This window comes from Brienomyrus brachyistius, chromosome 9 (assembly GCF_023856365.1).
Source record: "Brienomyrus brachyistius isolate T26 chromosome 9, BBRACH_0.4, whole genome shotgun sequence".
NCBI lineage: Eukaryota > Metazoa > Chordata > Actinopteri > Osteoglossiformes > Mormyridae > Brienomyrus > Brienomyrus brachyistius.
In genome coordinates, this window is record NC_064541.1 from 7,422,211 (window position 1) to 7,435,505 (window position 13,295).

Here is a 13,295-nt window from a genome sequence, read left to right on the forward strand (position 1 = left end):
AATATGTGAAAATCGGAAATCTTATATTAAACTTTAAGATATATTATGACTTAATTGTAACGCATGATAATGCTCGGTATAACATAGTCCATCCATCTTTCACTCCAGTTCAGTATGTTTTAAGTTTCCAGTCCAAAGGCCCGCCGGTTCTGCCAATCTCAATTCACTATATTTTTAGATTTTCGTTATTTGAACTCAGGGTGGTAGTGTTGCATTGCATATGTTTTTCGTGGCACTTGTGAAACTCATGAACGATCTTATGAAAAGCACCCTAAAAACAACATTTCTTTATAAAAGCACATTTAATCTGGAGGAGCAGTGTGTGGGTGAGCAGGTACGATATACCTGTCATCAGAATTCCGGGTTGAATCCCGGAGTCTTTAAGCAAGACTCTTAATCCCCAGTTGTTCCTGGGATTGTCTGACTGCCTCCTCAATAAACAAAAATATAAATCTCTGTTAATTAAATGTAATACGGCAAAAAAAAATCCCACGTGTCTTCATGGTAGATGTCTGTCTATCATGTCTCTATGAGTTAACAATACGTTTTTTTAACGTCGTATATAAAGTCCATATGCGATCTCCTCCAAACCCACTAAACCACTTAATGGTTAAGTAAGATAGATAGATAGGAATGATGTAAATATGCAAGTTAATTATTTAAGAAGAAAAATTTGGATGGCTTAAATGTGTGGGAAGCCGTACATTTTTATTTTGAACAGCATATTTAATGTTGCATATGTTACCGTCGTCCCAATAGTGTTGGGTGAGAAAGCTTGCGCCATCTGTCGAGTGCTAACAGCACACACTCATGCGTTCAAACGCAACAGATCGCCCTTAAGGGTCATTTCACGTTTGGGGAGCATGTCACGGTGTGCGTGACGGTGTGATTTGCGACAGAAAGGGCTTGACGTCACCCTCCCACCCCCAGGCCCAAAGAGACCCAAACTCTAGGGTTCGTCCGTGTAAATGCCAAATCACCGACGAAAGTGCAGGCTGAGCTCACAAACAGGACCAAATGGATACCATGCGTAAGACTTCTGGATGAGAGAAGGAGGAATTAAACTGCAAAGCCGCTCATAGTGCCGCTAAATCACGCTGCTAAATCTCGCGAGATTTCGGCACGAGCTGTTCTCCATAATAGCGAGCTTGCTTGAACTCTGCAGAATCACAAGGAGCAGCGCCGGGACAATGGCTCTCCGGGGCTGCCGTGCTATCAGATGGCGATGTGATGAATGAATGCGACGTTTCTTTCTCAGTTGAAGAGCCCCGGTGTCGCCGCGTGACCGACGCCTCTGCCTTGTGTCTCCGCCTCGCGTCAAGCAGCGGTGCAGAGAATCCGGCGGCTGCTTGAATGCAGATGTTACTTCGGGGAGAATCTGCGAGTATTTCAGCTTTTTACCATCTGACAATAAGCAGATCCCAGGTAAGAGCGTTCTGCGTTCAATCATATCACTCATTCGCAGGCTGTTCGTTTGTACGCGTACTTTTGAGTCAAAGTTTCATACTGCCATGCAAGAGTTGTTTTTTTTTTATTCACATGGAAATTGATAGCTGCTACGACCCTTACGGGTAGCGCAGCTGCACGCTTTTGGACTGGCGATCAAGGGGCTTTTGTGTTGCTGTGACATGCATAAGTTTAATTAGCCTATTTGTCTTCGACATCGAGTTCTTGTGCGATGTTATTAATTAATCGAGACCTGTTGTACAAACGGTATGTTAGTAAATCGTTGCAGCGGGTCAAATGTGCATAGAAGCAGCATGTGATTTACCCATTTCAGTAATTAACACTAGTGGGTATCCCTTTAATAATCTTGCTAGTGGTTTATGTTTATGATCGCGCAATTTCCCAGGTTATTAAAATTATGGAGTATTTTGTGAAAGCTTCTTATAGCCTGTTTATGTTTTATGGTGGCCATTCTGTAATGATGATCTTGTGCAATGCTTTATAAAAATGTAGAGTTATTTTTTTTCTTTTGACGTGATTGTTGTAATGATGATGTCGGTGATGCTTCTTTAACATCTGCGGGGCTTGTGGTGAAACTTAGGAGATTCAGATATGGGAAACGCAAAAATCCTCTAATCAATCAAATGAAGGGGCACCAAACATAAGATTAGTGTAGTAATGACTGCTCTGAATATGCATGTGCAATATATAGTGTAGGGATAATTATTCAATTTTGAAAACTCTGGGTTTCACTTTTGGGGTTGGGCATTGGTGTGTAAAGTAATGCATTATTTTACCAAGCCGCATAAAATCCCCAAATGCACACAATAATTATAAAACCTTGTTCATGACACAATTGACCTGAATTTTTGGCATGTGTGAAACTCTCATTTACCTGATGAACGAAATGTACCCTCCTGGAAGTGCCCGGCCAAGGTTTGCCATGACTGTTTGGGTTAAAGGATTGGGGTGTGGATTCCCCTGGACGCAGGGTGAGGAGGCGGGCCGTAAAACACGCCGAAAAGGCCGGCACGATGAGCGCCTCCGAATCCCCTCCCAAAATCTGATTTGGGGCAGGTATGTTCATCCTTCAGGGAGTAAGGGGCCGGGGAAGGCGGCAAAATGCAGGCAGTCCTGTCTCTCCGGGAGCCGCATTAAAATGCATGGGAAGCGGCCCTCCGCCGCCGTCCCCTGGTGTGCTGCAAAGTAGCAAACCGAGGCAAAGCACACGGTCGCCGAGGCACCGTGCTCGTCTTCTGGAGCCTCCAGAAGGGCAAAACAGTGCCAGCCGATGCCCCACATCCAGCCGGAGAAGTGAGAGGATGGGCTGCCGGAGAAAATCTCCTAAGGGACGACCAGTCCCTCGTATCCTCTGTGACCTCTGCTGTTCCTGGGACAGGGTTGCCGGCTGCCGGAGGGACTGTGCTGGCCCAGCTGTCTGCTACTCAGAGCCCCCTGTGTTTAAAGGTACTTCCTTCCTGGGGGGTGGGGGGCGGGTGATTAATCTTGCTTCTTAGCATTGACACATTTGCAGTGGAAATAGCATAAAATCAGAATTTGTCTATGCTTTATGCGATGAAATAGGTGAGAATTTGGTACTGCTAAGTCAAATTCTTCTTCTATAGTTTAGTTTTTAAACCATGACAGTAAGGAGATAAAAGGTAATCAATAAGTAAACATGCCGGTGATTTGGGATTAAGGGACTTTAACACATTTTCTGTAGTTAATAGTTAATTCATAATTGAAAATCGGGTTGCTTTTGTCTGATGTCTGGCCTGGTCGGCTGTGTCCCAGTTAAGTTTCTCTCCCCTGTAATGACCCAGACAGATGCTTTTATTCTGCGGGACAATGATTTGTGGTCATGAGCAGGACAGTGTGTCAAAACCCAAAAGGAATAGCTGCTAAGAAGCTGCATGGACTCTCATGGTGTTTAATCCTGGTCAGTGTCGTTTCTGTAATTAAAGAAATCATAGACCTTCTACCTTTTTTATTGTATGGTGGCCTGATGGGGACAAGGGCACTGACCGCACATTCCTCAGTGTCACGGTCCCTCTGTCAGGCCCTTCTTACGAGGGGGAGCTGCTGTCTGCTCTGCCCTCTGTGCTCCATCTCTTCCCACTGCAATCCTCCCCCAACCCCTTCGCTCTTACTTCAGTTAATGCCTCTTTTTCTATTATCTCCAAGCCTTCAGTGTAATGGGGCTTTTGGGAGTACTGAGGAAGGGGTTGGAGTGTGTGGGTAAGCCTGGAACTATGGAGGACTCCAGGTTGTATGTGTGTGTGTGTGTGTGTGTGTGTGTGTGTGGGGGTACGCATGAGGCAACTGTATTGTGATTATGATGTCGTTTTTCCAAGGGTCTCTGGACTGACCAGGTGGAGGGTGAGCGGGCAGCCCAGGGGAGTGTTCCGTGGTGGTATCACGTGTTCCTACCAGACGTCCACTGTGTGCCTGATTGGTAAGAGTTTCCCTTAAATCCGTCCATCTAAGCAGTCACCCTACAGTACCAGTTAAAAGTTTGGACATACCTACCCATAGAAAGGTTAATTTGTATTATTATGTATGTTTTAGAATAATTATAAAGATATCCGAACTATAAAATAACATATATGGAATTATACACTGACCGAAAAAATATTAAACAAAAAACTTGTTTGGGGGGGGGGGGGGCAGCAGCTCTGTGGGTTGGAACTCAGAAGGTTGCCAGTTCAAATCCCATGGTCAGCAGAGTGATGCCACCATTGGGCCCTGGAACCCAGTTGCCCCAGGGACTGGCTGACCCTACTGTCTCCTCTATGTCAGTTCCATGAGGTGGCCTCCTGTGATGCTTTTCCAGCTGTCCTGAAGGAGGTCCCACATATATGCTGAGCTCTCATTGGCTGCTTTTCCTTCACTCTCTGGTCAAACTCCTCCTACACCATTTCTACTGTTTAGGTCAGGTGGCCGGGTCATGTGATGCGAGACTCACTCTTATTTGTGGCTTGGTGTGTCCAAATGTTTTACTGGCACTGTAAGTCAGCTCCCTTTACTTTTAACTTCAGTGGTTACCAACAATGGTGTCACTGCTGTGACCCCACCCCCCCCGCCCCCCCATACTCACACACAGCTTGTTCTGACTCAGCAGTCCTGCTTGGACTCTTACAGTAATACATCTGTTGCCTACAGTTTATTTTGCTCGGCTTGTTAAAGATATCATACATTGAGGAACAAAGGACTGCGTCATCTTGGTTCTTCGGGTCAGTTCAATTTTTTTTTAAATGTCTTATGTTTTTCATATTTTCACACCACTGGTAAATCCTGTTGGTCTGGCTTTCATCAGGCAGAAATTAAAGAAACTGTTTATCAGAACAGCTGTAGACACAATGGGAATTTATACTTAGAAAGAAAATTGGTTGATAATCGATCCTAATTGTGAGCAGAACGGTTTCAGAGCTTGGAGGGTTTTACCTGTGTGGCATCGTACCACCAAGTTACATGTGATTATCAGGAAGTGCTGGTGTGTTATGGAGAGGGGCGCGTTAGGGAGATGAGTGCGTTGGGGAGAGGGGCACGTTGGGGAGAGGGGCGCGGGCGCGTTATGGAGAGGGGCGCATTAGGGAGAGGGGCGCGGGCGCGTTGGGGAGAGGGGCGCGTTGGGGAGAGGGGCGCAAGTTACATGTGATTATCAGGAAGTGCTGGTGTGTTAGGGAGAGGGGCGCGTTAGGGAGATGAGTGCGTTGGGGAGAGGGGCACGTTGGGGAGAGGGGCGCGGGCGCGTTATGGAGAGGGGCGCATTAGGGAGAGGGGCGCATGTGTGTGTGTGTGTGTGTGTGTGTGTGTGTGTGTGTGTGTGTGTGTACCTGTATAGGCAGGTATGCATGTATATACATATGTTTATATATTGTTGTATATGTTCAAAATAAAAGGTTATCATCATCAGTAATTATGAGGATGCCTGTGCAGTAATATTTAAACTTGAAATTTATGAATAAAAAAATGTTTGGACTTGAACATTAAAGTACAGTAAGATACTGACTGAAACGTGGAAATGTGACTCGTAAGGATGCTGCTGTGTTTTTCTCCTCTGTAATCGCTTAAGGTTAACAAAGACATTAAAACCAGACAATGAATGAGGCCAAACGGGCATGAATGTCTTTATTGGAGCATAAAATGTGAGGCACGTTCTTTCTGAAATGAAGTTATATTGTACTTTTTTGCTTTAGGGACGGCTTTTCTGTCCTCTCAGTTTGGCCGTCAGATCTCCCACAAAGCCAGGCTTAAGCCAGTGTCTCAGGGGGGCTTTTGCACATTTGGGTTCTGCTGCCACCCCCCCTCTCCACCTGGATCCTAATTGTGAGCAGAACAGTTACAGAGCTTGGAGGCTTTTGCCTGTGTGGCATCGTATCACCAAGTTACATGTGGTTATCTGGAAGTGCTGGTGCATTATGTGGAGTGAGCAGCCAGGTGCATTATGGGGAGTGAGCAGCCAGGTGCGTTATGGTCATGGGGAGTGAGCAGCCGGGTGCGTTATGGTCATGGGGAGTGAGCAGCCGGGTGTGTTATGTCGAGAGGCACCAATGTGAGAGGTGCTGGGGCATTATGGGGAATGAGCAGCCGGGTGCGTTATGATCATGGGGAGTGAGCAGCCGGGTGCGTTGTGATCATGGGGAGTGAGCAGCCGGGTGCGTTGTGGTCATGGGGAGTGAGCAGCCGGGTGCGTTGTGGTCATGGGGAGTGAGCAGCCGGGTGCGTTGTGGTCATGGGGAGTGAGCAGCCGGGTGCGTTGTGGAGAGAGGCACCAATGTGAGAGGTGCTGGTGTTAGTACTGGTGTGTTATTGAGAATCACTGGTGTGTTACTGTCATGCTTCTATTGCCCGTGTGACCGGTTTTGTATAAACAGGCTGAGTCTCTGCTCCCATTTTCTGTTCTTATTCGTTGGCATTGTCGACCATCAGAGGTTATGCATGTTGTGTTATATTGTGTCATATTCAGAGTAATTTTGCATGCCTCTGTGGCCATCGTTTCAGTTGGGGAAGCATGAAAAAGTGATTTGGAATCTAAACATATAATTTTACCATTTCTTAAACGCTAATAAGACCCCAGTGTTATCCATGAGTCGTGACAAATACTGTTTGTTTTGTGTAGTTAAAAAAATAATAATAAAATTTGATATATTCATAAAACAGATTTTCGGGATATTGAGTAATAAATTGTAATGCATTAACTGGATTTTTTTTTCAGGCAGTGGGTGGGTGGTATAATCCCCCCCCCGCCCGCCAAAACTGTCCACACATATTTCCCCCTGCCGCATGCAACCAGGACCCTCTCCTGATCTTGTCAAGCAGCAGTTGGATGCTGTTTGCTTGCCCTTTATTTAGCGTGTGGGAGTTCCGCTCAAGTTGGGTCATTCCCCCTCCTCACAATGTCTGAATCGGCTTGGGTCCTCTGCATCCCTGGGGAAGCTGCCAACCCTGCGCTGCTGTGTTTGATGCCGAGATCTGAACTCCAGGTTCATCTGCAGCTGTCAGTAATGAAAGGCAGGAGGGCGAATGCCCGAAGGCCCTGGGCGAAAACCATTAGCTTTTGGCTCATTCCCAGTAAAGCTATGGCAATGGGAGCCAATGGGGTCCGTCCCCAACCAAGTCATCACCTCGCTGGTGGCTGCGATCAGACGCTGTTTCGTGGGGGCAGCCCCCCCCCCCGATGCATGCGAGGGACGAGCAGGCGTGTCAGCCTGACATGTCACCCAGTTCCCGGTGGATCTGGGACTGATTCGGAGATGGGAGGGGTGCAAGGGCCAGAGTGAAATCTGATAGATTAGAAATCAGCATTACGTGGGTTTTTGTGAGTCGTTTCAAATTCAAAAATTTAAATAGGGGTGGCTGATTGCACCTCGTGTTAATACGGTACGGTTCAAATCTAGCCCGTCACAGTAATACACTCAAATATACAATAGCTATAAACACACCATCTAAACACACTCATAACATCTTCTGTTATTACCCAATAGTGAGTCATAGTTATAATTGTCATTTGCTCTGCTGCAAATTTATAAGCTCAATCTCACCCCCCCCCCCCCCCCCCTCCGCCCCCCATTTCGACTGCTAGCCTTAAGTAATAATCCCTGACCACAGAAAGTGTGATTTAGATATTTGGATTTTTATTATCCTGTAATCTCTGTGTGCCTCGACAAAATTGCTGAAGCAGAAACAGATGAACATCTAAAAAGAGTTATTTGTGTACATCAGCATGATCCAAAAAGTGTCTAAAAGCACTTATTCAGCAGAAGTCCTTCAATATCCAATGGGTATGTTTAGCTCTCTGGGGGCTGTTGGATTGTTTGTTTATTGGCAGCACGATCCCTGAGGCAGGTGCTGGTCCGTATTGGTTATCCTGGGGGAGGGTTGGAGGTTCGAGTCCATCCAGTGCACCGAATGGCTGCAAGTACAGTTCTGTCCATGAAACAGTGGAAACGTGGAAATATTTGGAGGTACGGCTTTAATAGTATCTACACATATACAGCTGTCAGGGTTTGGCTTTAATGTGATTCTGCATTTTTCATATCCCACGCTCCATTCTCCATTCCAACTGTAGGGGGAACACGGTGTAAAAACAAAATCTACTCCCATGTGTCATCCCGGATAAAACATAGCATGGCTTATTGTCAGTGCCTGACAGGAGGCCGCAGGAAATCTATTAAGTGCATGAATGCAGAGGGGTATGAGTCCTTTTGTTGCGACACCAAATATGATTATTCAGGGGGCAGAGAGCTTCTGAGAGACAGTAGGGCATTAGTCCTGGGCTGCATTACCCCTGTGCCACCTCCAGGCGGAGGTAGAGTGCTGGTGGGGGGATGGTTGGGTGTGAGTGGAGTAAAAGCAGTGGTGGGGGTTTTGGCACAGCCACCAACCCAGGACAGGTGGGCCACCTGAAAGACAAAGGGGTATGTTGGGGGACTGGATTGGTGGGAGGGAGAGCATGGATATTATCACATGTTCCTCAATGTGACAGCTGAACATGTTGCGGCGATCTAGAGGGAAATTGGAGTTTGAAGCCTGTGCTTGAGTTTGTGATGGACATATTAAGAGTAAATGTTCTTCCCAACGCGGGCCCAGTTTATTACATTGATTACCACTCCGTTTCCAAAAATGTTCGGACGCTGTGTAAAATGAAAGTAAAAACAGAATACAGACGATCCTCTACTTACGAACGAGATACTAGAAGTGTTCATAAGTCGTTATTCAACATCATTTTAAGGGTGTACGCAAGTACAAAGAACTAGGATGCTGGGAGTTCGCACGCTACACTGCTGCGCGGCGGGAGTAGTGGCCAGAAGTCATACTAGGCAGAATTGGCAAAAAATTTGATGTTGCGGACAGGGAAAGGGAGCTCAAGGAACACAATTTGGACTTGCAGTTCTCTTCGTTCGTATGTCTGAAAGTTCGTAAGTAGAGGAGCGTCTGTACAATGATTTACAAACCATATAAACACGAATGTAATTGAAAATAGAACAAAGACAACATATCAGTCGTTGAAACTGAGGAATTTTATTGTTTTCTGGAAAATGGCTCAATTTGAATTTAGTGCCTAGCATCATGTTTCAAAAAAGTCGGGACGGACGCAACTAAAAGATTGGAAAAATTGTGTGATGCTGAAGCACAACACCTCATTGAATATTTGAAAAACCTTTTTGGAAATGGGGTTGTACTTGATTTTATAAAAGCTGAGAAGTGTGTGTAGCATTAACAGTATATATCAGTATTAAGCATCGGTCTCTGTCGGTGGGTAGCATTTGCTTAATTACCTTCAGCTTTCAAAAGCGACAATAAGTGCTGGTATTAGCCTGTGTTATGGAGCCAGCATGGCACATACAGTAGCAGCAGCTTCTGCTGTTAAATAACCCTCAGAACCTCACAATGGCCTGTCATTTTCTCTCTTGAGTGACATGACTGTCCCCATGAACCTGCGATGCAGTATGTGCTCTAAAGTGCTTTTCGGTATGTTTTATGACAATGAGAAACATGCACTTCAAATGAATCATTTACTTATCCAAGTCCACTTCGACATGAAAAGCTACAGATTAGGAGCTGCTCCTCTACATATGACATGACAGCATTCGCACACCATGTCTGTGTTTTTTTTTCTTTTTCCCCCCAAGTGCTGATGAACCAGGAGGCTAGATGATAATTTCAGTCCTGTGGAGTGAATTTAAATGAGCATAGTGTAATTGCAGAGCTTGTCTGCCTTGGATAATCCTGGGGCAGTTGTTTGAGTAGCCGTCCTTCTCCAAAGACCTCCTAACATCGTTGCACGTGGCAGTTTAGGCCACCGTCCAGTTTTCGTGGGTTCAGACCTGATCGTGAGGGATGTGTGTTCGGTAGCATGTGGATCAGGTTTCACTTTCCACCCTGAAACTGAGACGCTTTGGACATCCGCTCGCTCTCGATGCCTCCTGATGCCTCCTGACGTGTCTGTCATCTGACTGGCAGTTCAATGCACCCCGAATATATTGATAGCGAAGTATGTCGGTACACCAGCGTGAAATAAAGTGGCCTCGCTGTTGTAGGTCACCTGATTCTGTTGTCCTGTGGAGTGATGCTAAATGAGCCTATGCCCTCTCTGCCCCCCCCCCCCCCTTCTCTCTCATGGGTACCATGGGCGAGGCAGCTGACCCACCCCCCGGGGTTATGAGAGCAGCACTCGTGTGCGGGGTCGTGGCCCGGCTGTGATGTATGCCCCCAGCTGCAGGATGAACCTTCCGGCGGTCCTGAACGGCCTGCTGGTGTCAGTGGTGGCGGCAGTCCTGTGGAAGTACGCCAGCCTGCGCGAGCACGCCTCCCTGCTGGAGGAGGAGCTGCTGTTGACGCGCCAGTCGCAGGAGCTGTCTCAGGCGCGTGTCGACTATCATGCCGCCCTGCTGGCGCTGCAGGAGCAGGGCACGCGCATGGTCTGCTCGGGCAAGATGCACACCGACCGCATCTGCCGCTTCGACTACCTGTGCTACTGTTCTGAGGCCGAGGAGTTTGTCTTCTTCCACAGCAATGCCTCGGTCATGCTCCCGAACCTGGGCCCGCGCCGCTTCCAGCCTGCCCTGCTGGACCTCTCTTCTGTGGAGGACCACAATACCCAATACTTCAACTTCATGGAGTTGCCAGCTGCCGCCCTCAAGTTCATGCCCAAGCCCGTGTTTGTGCCTGACGTCACGCTCATTCTCAACCGCTTCAACCCCGACAACCTCATGCACATCTTCCATGACGACCTGCTGCCTATCTTCTACACCATGAGCCAGTACTCGGACCTGGACAGTGAGGCGCGCCTCGTCTTCATGGAGGGATGGGCGGAAGGGCCCTACTTCGATCTCTACCGACTGCTCAGCAGCAAGCAGCCACTCCTCAAGGAGCAGCTGAGAAACTTTGGCAAGCTGCTGTGCTTCACAAAGTCGTATGTGGGCTTGTCCAAGATGACCACCTGGTACCAGTATGGCTTTGTCCAGCCGCAGGGCGCCAAGGCCAACATATTGGTCTCGGGGAACGAGATAAGACAGTTTGCAACTTTCCTCATAGAGAAGCTCAACATCACTAGGGAGGAGACCCCGGCAAGTGAGGAGTACATTGTGGTCTTCAGCCGTACTGCTAACAGGCTCATTCTAAATGAGGCGGAGCTGCTCCTGGCGCTAGCTCAGGAGTTTCAGATGAAGACCGTCACAGTGTCCCTCGAGGAGCATTCCCTCTCGGAGGTGATCCGTGTCATTGCCGGTGCCTCCATATTGGTCAGCATGCACGGAGCACAGTTGGTCACCTCCCTTTTTCTCCCACGTGGTGCTGCTGTAGTAGAGCTCTTCCCCTACGCTGTCAACCCAGAGCACTACACCCCTTACAAAACCTTGGCCTCCTTACCAGGAATGGACCTCCAGTATGTAGCTTGGAGAAACACCATTGAGGAAAATTCCGTGACCCATCCAGAGCGACCTTGGGAGCAGGGTGGAATCGCCCACCTGGAACCGGAGGAGCAGGCGCGAATTCTCCAGAGCAAGGAGGTGCCACGGCATCTGTGCTGTCGCAACCCCGAGTGGCTCTTCCGAATCTACCAGGACACCAAGGTGAATATTGCTTCTCTGCTGGAAGTCCTGAGGCAGATTCTGAAGTCCAAGCCCAACTTGAAGAGAACCAAGACAGGCAATGTTGTGCACCCAGGACGGGTTCGGGAGCCCAAGTGCCAGACTTCAGTGCAGGCCACCAACGAGGCTAAGATGATGGTGTCGTGGCAAATTCCCTGGAACCTGAAGTATCTTAAGGTCAAGGACGTCAAGTACGAAGTGTGGATTCAGGAGCAAGGCGAGAACACTTACATGCCTTATATCCTACCGCACCAGAACTACACCTTCTCTGAGAACATTAAGCCCTTCACCACGTACCTGGTGTGGGTGCGCTGCATCTTCAACAAGAACCTTCTGGGCCCATTTGCAGATGTCTTGATGTGCAAAACCTGATAGCAGCTGGTTGGCAAAGTCATAGAGGGCCACCAGGTGTCCTGATCCAGACAGTCGGATAATGTGGCAGGAGGGTATTCGCTGTGGCATGGGAATGACATTTTCGTCACTCTGGGTTGCCCGCAGTCAGACTGGGCAGAAACAAGGTCCCCTTTTGGAAGCGCTGAGATTAAATACCTGTGACACTGGATGGTCACCTTCCATAGGGCCCAGAAAGTGTGAAGCCCTTAAATGAAGAGTTTTAGGCAGATATCAGTTTATGAAGCTATGAACAGAAGAGTCTATTTATGATTTGATGTCATTCTGCTGTAGTACAGGACATGTTAGCACAACTGTAGGTCTACATCTAGGATGCACAGATTGTCTTACACTGGTATTTATAAATGGAAGGAATAATGTTAGTTATTTAATTTTTATTTATTGCTCAGAGTATTTGGGTTGTTTTGTGTTTAGTATAATGTAGGTTTACTGCAAATTAATACCCATTTCACATTTTTTTTGCCATAAATTATTAAACTATCAAATAGATTAGAATCAGGTAAAACTAGAATTAGGTTGGATCTTCTCCATTTGCTTGGTTATTCTGACTTTTTCATTAGTTGATGTTTTTGTTTCAGGGACGTTGTACAAAGTCTGCATATGGGGGTGGGGAAACAGAATGTTTTTACAACGTGTTGATTTTTAATGTTTGATTAGAGTATGAGTTGATCGTAATTATAAGGATCTGAATCTTGTCTGTGTTTCTTGGGACATTTTGGTAGCATAGATACTGTGGAGGAGAAGTTAAATTGTAGTCTCCAAACATGTTCTTTCCTCCATCTGTTGGACTGGACATTTTCTTCTTACAGAGTAAGCGGTTCTTCGTGGAGGAGATCATGGTAAAATACTCAGCTTTTTTTTGTTTGTTTGTTAACGTCTGACTGAACATGTAAAAAAAAAAAATCCATTAATTCTCTATTTTGCCTTGAGAGTGTTCATTCTGGGATGGAGAGGGAGAAGGGAGGCTCCTGTATATTAAGAATAGCTTGTGATATTCTGCTACCCCCGGGATCAGTGATATATAAAATGTCCATTTGTATACAGTGAACATGTTACTATATATTTGTAATTATATGAATTATATTTAACATGTAGTATGATCCTATTAAAGCCCAGCACAGTCGGTATATACTGCTAGATTTTAAAAGCTTCTTATATTTTGTGTTTTTATCATAATTCAAAAAGGGAAAAAGGCTACAGCTGTGAGTCCTGTCATTTCCTTATCCGATACCTTCTTTTGGGATAAATTTAAATGCACCATTTTGTTGCCTAAAACTTCAGCTGAACCTGTACTCAAACCCTTCACTTCTTGTCCTTGATTTAACAAAGGATTTGGGAAATCTA

The 13,295-nt window shown here is 46.6% G+C and overlaps 1 protein-coding gene across 3 annotated transcripts; it reads left to right on the forward strand.

Annotated features, from left to right (window-relative positions):
* The first annotated feature begins 937 nt into the window (after window positions 1-937).
* On the forward strand, window positions 938-13,083 carry pomgnt2 (protein O-linked mannose N-acetylglucosaminyltransferase 2 (beta 1,4-)). 3 transcript variants are annotated; one of them, XM_049027046.1, is made up of 5 exons: window positions 938-1,425; window positions 2,846-2,913; window positions 3,270-3,385; window positions 3,801-3,901; window positions 10,091-13,083. In XM_049027046.1, exon 5 carries the CDS (start codon window positions 10,152-10,154, stop codon window positions 11,910-11,912), a length of 1,761 nt encoding a protein of 586 aa, XP_048883003.1. In that variant the 5' UTR covers window positions 938-1,425; window positions 2,846-2,913; window positions 3,270-3,385; window positions 3,801-3,901; window positions 10,091-10,151; the 3' UTR covers window positions 11,913-13,083. The 3 variants fall into 3 exon arrangements, with proteins under 3 accessions (XP_048883003.1, XP_048883002.1, XP_048883001.1); XM_049027045.1 differs by having other exon boundaries at window positions 3,270-3,901; XM_049027044.1 differs by lacking the exon at window positions 3,270-3,385.
* Window positions 13,084-13,295: the final 212 nt, after the last annotated feature.